This window comes from Ictalurus furcatus, chromosome 17, assembly GCF_023375685.1.
Source record: "Ictalurus furcatus strain D&B chromosome 17, Billie_1.0, whole genome shotgun sequence".
Classification (NCBI taxonomy): Eukaryota; Metazoa; Chordata; class Actinopteri; order Siluriformes; family Ictaluridae; genus Ictalurus; species Ictalurus furcatus.
The window spans coordinates 5,256,385-5,264,145 of NC_071271.1; the positions used below are offsets into that span (position 1 = coordinate 5,256,385).

At 42.7% G+C, this 7,761-nt stretch overlaps 1 protein-coding gene across 1 annotated transcript; it reads left to right on the forward strand.

Moving 5' to 3' along the window:
- The first annotated feature begins 233 nt into the window (after window positions 1-233).
- zgc:114130 (uncharacterized protein LOC570332 homolog) lies at window positions 234-3,986 on the forward strand. Its single transcript, XM_053647825.1, has 2 exons — window positions 234-465; window positions 1,182-3,986. Exons 1-2 carry the CDS (start codon window positions 412-414, stop codon window positions 2,178-2,180), a joined length of 1,053 nt encoding a protein of 350 aa, XP_053503800.1. The 5' UTR covers window positions 234-411; the 3' UTR covers window positions 2,181-3,986.
- The last annotated feature ends 3,775 nt before the right edge of the window (window positions 3,987-7,761 follow it).

A 7,761-nucleotide genomic window follows, 5' to 3' on the forward strand; every position in this document is an offset into this window, starting at 1 on the left:
CCCCTCCCAGTGGGCCACAGCTCCCAGTTTGAGAGCCACTAGAATTATAATAACACGGATGTTCGTTATAAACATACAAAGCAAGACACAAATCAGAAGTTTTCAGTCCAGTTGTGTGTGCAACGTCACGCTCAGTCTCTATGAAGTGCACTGGGAGGGCTGCAGGAGGAATGAAGAGGAGATTACACAGAGGAGAAGCCATTTGGGATACAGCCGGATTTTTTTGGGGGGTGGGCGGGGCGGAGGTGTGGCTGTGTGCAGCGCACGAGCTTAAAAATACGTGGTGTCAAGCGTGCAATAAGTTTGAGAGTGTGGAGAGTGCGTGGAGGAGAGAAGAGAGAAAGAGAGAAAGAGAGAGAGAGAGCGGGAGCAAAAATAAATACACCCCCTCGTGGACGGAAGACAAGGAACATGCCGTCATTCGCCTTCAATCAGTTTATCGATAGAGATGATCTTTTGTGCAAGGTAACATGCTTTATTTTTCAGCTTGCAGCTTTGCTTTAGGTGTGTGTGTGTGTGTGTGTGTGTGTGTTTGCGGAGCACGTGACTTATGTACTTTCATGCATTAATGAAAAGCAGACATGCATGTAAATCTCAACTTTACCAGAAGTGTTTAAAACTGTGTTTTGTGCTTTCATGAGCTCGTGCATTCAGAGAGTGTGTGTATGTGTGCGCACGCGTGCGTTGTGAGCGGGGGAAATGGAGCACGAGCTCTCAGTCTTGAAGAGAATTAAAGCGCTGTGTAAGCGTTCAACAGATGCAGTTTTCTGAGTGCGTTGGTTAACAGTAAATCCTGAGCTGAGATATTTATAAAGTGATCGTCGCGACGTGTCAATATTTGACCTGCATGCTGGAGTTTGAATGTAAACAACTTCAGATTCGACGAGACGCAGCGTGGATTTAAGAGAAGAGATGGAGAAGGGGAGCAACATGTGCACACTTCTCAAACTGTTTTAGCAGAAATGCAGAACTTTTTGCATTAGAAAACGAAAAAAAAGAAAAGAAAAGAAAAGAAAAGGTCGCTTGGATATTGAGCTAAGTTTAAGTGGTGTCTCGTGCGCATGCGCACACGGCTCAAACACGATCACTTCCAAACTTGGTATTCTAGAAAGTTTTGCAACCCATTTTACCAACCTATCAATATATGTATATTATATTATTATATATTTCTTTGTCTACAGCAACTTTTAAATCTAGACATGGGCGAGCTGCCAAAGACTTCTGCACCTCCTACATCAGCGGTGGGATATCCAAAGCCTGGATCCATAACTTCTAACAGCTGGGCACAAACCAAAGAACTCCCTCTGCCGTCGCGATGGAACAAGATGGGTTTCTGGTCCGAGCGTGCCGTCAGTATGGTGGAGGGTGAGACGGGAGGTCTGGGCTGGGCATGTGACAAAACCGGGTCCGTGTCGAGCACTGCATCTTTCGCCGGCTCCATGTCGTGTGTGTCTTCCAGCACTGCTTCTTCACGCTATAAGACTGAACTGTGTCGCACGTTCACAGAAAGAGGCACGTGCAAATACGGGAGCAAGTGCCAGTTCGCCCACGGAGCCGAGGAGCTACGCGGCATCAACCGCCACCCTAAATACAAGACCGAACCGTGTCGCACGTTCCATTCCATCGGTTTCTGTCCGTACGGCATCCGCTGCCACTTCGTTCACAACGATGACGACGCACACCTCCGCCCTCACCAGCCCTCTCTTCCTACAACTACCCAGCGTCCGCCTCTCCTAAAACAGAGCTTCAGCTTTGCCGGCTTTCCTTCCAACCCCTTACCTCTGGATCCCCCCTTTTCTCAGTCGTCGTTCCTCGGCATGCCGTCTGCCTCGCCGCCTTCCTCGGGCACCGTCTCTGACCTCCTGGCCATGGCGTTCCCAGAGTTCCTGCCCTCGCATGACTCCGGCTGCTCCAGCAGTGAGCCGACTCCTACCACCTCGCCCTCTCAGATGGCGCCTGGTGTACCTGACCAAAGTTTCAGCGTCTCACTGGGCACGCGGAGTCTGTCGCTCACGTCGCTCTCGGACCACGAGGGACGTTGTAGCAGCTCCGCCAGTAGCCTGAGTGGCTCCGATTCGTCTTCGGCTAACGACAGCGCCGCCAAGAGGCTGCCCATCTTCAGTCAGCTGTCTGTGCCTGATGGTTTCTACAGTGAAGGCAGTTCAAGTTTCTTCCTTTAGAACCGTAGTTCTCGTTCTCGCACGGTTCCTGATCTCGATGATCGATTCTGCTATCGTTTTGACAATTTTGTATTCGAGCTCAGTGTGAAGATTGTACATGCACCATATAAAGAAATATGTGGAGGAATGCGTTTTTCTTTTCTTTTCCCTTTCCCTTCTTCCTTTATGTTCCAGTTCACGATCACAATGTGACTCTGAAAAAAGATGGAAGTTGAATTGTGGGTTTGGAGTGAAACACTGTCTGTAATCAGTATTTAAATTGGTTGCTGGTTAAAAGGATTTATTTAAAAAGGAAAAAAAGAGAGAGAGCGAGCGCGAGAGAAAAAAGCCAAAGAATTTGACTCTTTTTGTATGAATGATGAATGTTCCATAGATTCAGTGTTTTCTCTCTGTCTACTGAGATGAATCTCTTTCTCATGTCGCCTGTACAGAACTGTTGTTTTGGACATGTTTCTTCTAGAAACTGCTGCAGTTAAGAAACTGTTTTTGTGTGTTCTTTGAATTCTGTTGGGCAGCAGAGGATTAGTTGGTTTTCAGAAGAAAGTCAGTCTTGTGATATTCTGTAGGGATTTTAATTTAAATTGTGATTAGGCGTATTTGTGTGTGAGGATTAAGTGACTCCCCCTTCTTTTTTTTCTTTTTTTTTCTTTTCTGTTTTTTTAAACATGGTATTTTTTTTCAAGGCTTCCATGTTACATATAGAGTTGACGCATCATCCCAGCAGCTTGAATAATTTTTTTTTATATTTATTTTATTGTATTTATAGAAGACGTTTCATGTTTTGAGTTAAGTTTAATATATTTTTTTCTCTCCAGTTTTGTACTGAAAATAAAACTTTTTTTTACAAGTATTCAGAGCTTTTGTTGAGTCCTACTTTGGTTCCGAAAGTGTGCGTGGGTGTGCGTGTGTGTGTGAAATGTTTTAAGCGAGCTTACAAGTTAGTCAGACTGAATTGTAGAATTTCAGTGCTTGTTGTATTGAGGGTTTTAATGGCGTGGCTCAGCTCGGAGACCGGACGACACCCTTCTGTGAAGTTGATGTGGATGCCTTTTGTTATTCTTAACGTGGTGTTGGGGGTTGTTGGGTTCGGCCAATCTAATCTTGTATGGAAATGATCGTGCTTTTGTGTCATCAAAGTTTACTCTCCCTCCTACTTCTTCTACCGGTTACGTGCCCGGTGATGCGTTGCCTCGAGTCAGCAGAGTCGTTTCCGCATCTTTCTTTTCTACATGCAGGTTGTTTCTTTACAAATTTGGACCGGACGCTTCTTCTAAGGGCCACAAAGTCATAATGATGGAAAATGTTTTTGTGTGTAAATCTCATACAGAACTATAATCCTCATTTTGTCAACACAGTTCTCTGAATCATAACTGGCACTCAGTTGACTCTACATTTTTCTTAGTGCATGTCTTGCAGTTCCCAAAACTGCAGTGTGTTCAGGGATTATACACCACCGTCCTACACCCCAAATTTAATTAACTGATAATGTAACATCTTTCTTCTCCTATAATACATGAGACATCTCAAAAGCCTTGGCCTGGTCATTAACAAGCAACTGACAGTTCATCATTGACTTGTCAGGAGAAACAATCCCTTTGGTAAGACTTGCCTTTTGAAAAAGGTGGGACAGAGAAAGGGTTAAACAGCGACACTGTTCCCTATTGTGCACCAGGAAGATTCTCCCACATTGCCTAGTGAGCCTGCACAAAGGCCGGCCGCATTCTCACACAGGACCCGGATCATGTGGAATCCTGAGCAGATGGCAGCATTCACCGTGACTTCAGGTCAAACATATGCTCTCCAGCCTTGCGGATACAATGGAATCTCTCAGAGCGGAGTGTGTGTGAGTGTGTGTGCGTGAGAGAGAGATGGGGGTGGAGATCTATTAGTACTGTACAGCAAGAAGAGATGGGAAAAATTGGAGTCCCTTTTTAAAACATAGTAGGCTGTACGGTCGTTTTTGCCTAATGTATGTTTGCGCTTCCTCGGCGGAGGACAGGAACGTGGGGTCTGAGGCCTATAAAGAAGTCAAAACTGTACAGCAAAGAAACTGGAAATAAATGAGATAATAAATGATATGCAGAAATATTAGGTTAGTGCTCTCTGCTGTTATGTAAAATGCTTCACTACAGCATGTGTGCAAGTGAATTTTACATACACAACTTTTAAAGAAACTGATTATTAATTGATTTGATTTGGAAGTATTTTTCTATCAGCATGCTTTCTGTGGAGTCTTATACAGTGGATAAAAAAAATAAAATAAAAATTGTATTACTTATGGCGTTGCTGCCTAGCAGCTCCAGGGTTCCCGGGTTCGATCCTGAGGCCTACTGTCCGTGTGGACTTTCACATGGTCTCCTCATATTCTCTTGAGTCCAGGTTCTCTGTCCAAAATCATGCAGGTAGGTTTATTGTCTTTGTTGACTTCCCCAGAGATGTGAATGAGTGTGTGCATGGTCCCCTGTGATGTACTGGCAACCCATCTGCGGTGAATTCTCCAACCTTGCACCCAGGGATAGGCTGTAGATCTACCCTGACCCTGATAACTCTGAGACTGCATATGAATGAATGAATGATGACACTGCTGTTGTCAACACTTGCTGTGACCTTTGTCATCTATTTGGTCATTTCTAGTGTGAGGTAGTATGGTGTGTTTACCACCAGAGGACAGCAGAATCTCATGTGTAAAATCAAGCCAGATTGCAGGTTTGTGCAATAGTATTGAACGCTTAGAGGAAATCTTAAATACCAACCTTTTATTTAAGAGCAAATGAGTACGATTTATTTATTTATCTTCAGTGAGTGCTTTATCCTGGCCAGGGTGGAGGTGGATCCAGAGCCTGTCCTTGGAACACTGAGTGTGAACACCGGAGAACCTTGAGGAAACCCACGCAAGAAACAGGACGAACGTGAGAAACTCCATATACACCTGAGCTCAGGATTAAACACTGGAACTGTGAGACAGCAACACTACCAATGGCATTGCCAGTATTTATCATAAAAGGAAAAATGAATAACTGTGACCATCACCACTTCTGTCAGTGTTCCTGTCTGCCATTGTGCAATGTTCTCTCTCTACCGATCTTGTGAAATTTGAGGAATTATGCAATAAGTAAAACATGGTGTGTACATTTCACTTGATGAACTGATACAAACCCCAAACTCTGTAGTTAAAAGTGCACTGAAATGCCATTTGGTGTGATGGGCAATTTGAAATGCTTCACTTGAGTTGTATTGAACCTTGATCAGTTGTAGCCTAGCAACTGTTACTAGGCATGGGAACTTTTGAATAGCTTTCAGGACCTTACAATATGCTGCCATGGTTGTGTGTGTGTGTGTGTGTGTGTGTGTGTGTGTGGTGCACAACCAGATGTCCAATATTCCAAAAGGTCAGAGGGTGACATGAATACTTACTCATTTTCCAAACTTAACACACAGGAATTGAGATGTAGGATGGAAATTAAACCATATGAAAGGTCACGTTACCACTTAAACCTGTCTGTCACACAGAACACACATGTCCGATCTAAATCTGGAAGAAACTGCTGAAACAGGCGAATGAAGCCTCGATTGTAAACACACGGATTTTAATACTGTATGTAGATAAATCAGAAAATGACATCCGTTTGTTATTATTATTATTAATTACTAAACCGTAGCCTAACAGTAATCTCATAGCTATAACCCAAAATAAAAATAAAATTTCACGATATAATGCCCCTCCATGTGTACATACCTACCAGGTTTTATTAATCTGATGTGAAAACGTGAAAACACTGTTTATGATCTAATCATCTTTTGATATAGACTCACCATCTGCTTTATTAGGAACACCTGTACACCCACTCAGTTACTGTACATATAAAACATCAGAATGGGGAGGGGGGAAAGTCTGATCTCTGTGACTTTAACTGTGGCATGGATGCTGGTGCCGGTTGGACTGGTTTGGAATATTTCAGAAAGTGCTGATCTCCTGGAATTTTCACACACAACAGTCTCTGTGTGTGGAGGGAAACACCTTGTTGTTAAGAGCGCTCACAGGAGAATGACCAGACTGGTTTGAGCTGACTGACAGGAAGTCTATTGTAACTCAAATAAACACTCTTTACAATCGTGGTGAGCAGAAAAGCATCTCAGAATGCACAACACATTGCACCTTGAGGTGGATGCGCGCCAACAGCAGAAGACCTCATCAGGTTCTTCTCCTGTCAGCCAAGAACAGGAATCTGATGCTATTATGGGTACAGACTTGCCCAACCTGGACACTCTGGACCACTCTGTTCACATGGTAGCCTCAGATTCCTGTTCTTGGCTGGCTGACAGGGGAAGAACCTGATGTTATCTTCTTCTGTTGTAGCTCATCCACCTCAAGGTTTGATGTTTTTGTGCATGTTGAGATGCTTTTCTGCTCACCACGGTTTGTAAAGAGTGATTACACTGTATGAGTTACTATATCCTTCCTGGAAGCGGCCCATTTTCCTTCCTTTATCTTATCTACAATGTGTTTCCTTGAAGCAGGGACCTTTAAGCTGTGAGGGGACAATGTTATCCACTACACCACCATGCTGAAATTTCAGCTTTTCTCATATTTCAAATTTCAAAGAAGGCTAAAGTGCAAGAATAGCAGTATTTATAAAATGATTAATACTGTAGCTTGCGTCAAAACCCACAGCAGTATGAGGCTTACTGAAATGTTTGTTTGGCTGAGAGCTTCCTTTTTAGGCCACGAGTGACCAGTATCACTTCCTTTCCCCCTTAATTTCCTCCCTGATGTACGTACACACCAGCTTGCCTCAAAAGAGGAAGTTCTATCCTTTTCAGCTTCTTCTCCAAGTGCGCTCACGTCAACATTTTACTTAGTTTGTCCTCTTGCAGGATTTCAGACTGGGTTTAATATTAATCCTAATAGATGGGAGAGATTACTGGTTTATAAAAGCCCATAAAAGGTCATATTGAAGCACTGTATGAGAGTTTTTACTTAAGTTCTTTGTCAGACTCGGACTGCTATACTTCACATTGTTTTTGCATGGTGTCTGAGGCACAGGAAAGGCCTGTGTTGAAATGTGTTCCTGTAGTTTATGAATACTGCGTGCTGGAAATCCCAGGAAATCACAGATAATGGACAAAGTGATGTGCTCAAACTCAAACGACCTTCAGTTCAAACTGGACTTCAGATCGGCCTGACATTCAACACAGCTCTGTGTTTACTTAACTGACCGGCTGTCCTTTTCAGTGTTTTAGATAATGGCAGAAACATTTTATTCATCAGCAACAAAAACGAAGCAGATTTAATAAAATTTCTTGGAAAATATGTCGAATATGTATATTTGTGTGTGTGTGTGTGTGTGTGTATATGTATATATATATATATATATATATATATATATATATATATATATATATATATATAAATGTGTATGTGTATATATATGTGTATATATAATGTATATTCCCTAAATAATTATTGTGTTCTTAGTAAATAATGCCAATTAACCAGTTCTTAAAAAATAAAGCAAGGTTTGTCTGGAATTTGCGGTGTTCATTTTGAGAAACTGCGCAATGCTTCCTCGATGACGTTTTT

Bases quoted from the DNA above. Each gene is read 5' to 3' on its own strand.
- zgc:114130 (XM_053647825.1), top strand. From the start codon at position 412: ATGCCGTCATTCGCCTTCAATCAGTTTATCGATAGAGATGATCTTTTG. The intron at 466-1,181 runs GTAACATGCTTT...CTTTGTCTACAG, and splicing joins GAGATGATCTTTTGTGCAAG to CAACTTTTAAATCTAGACAT.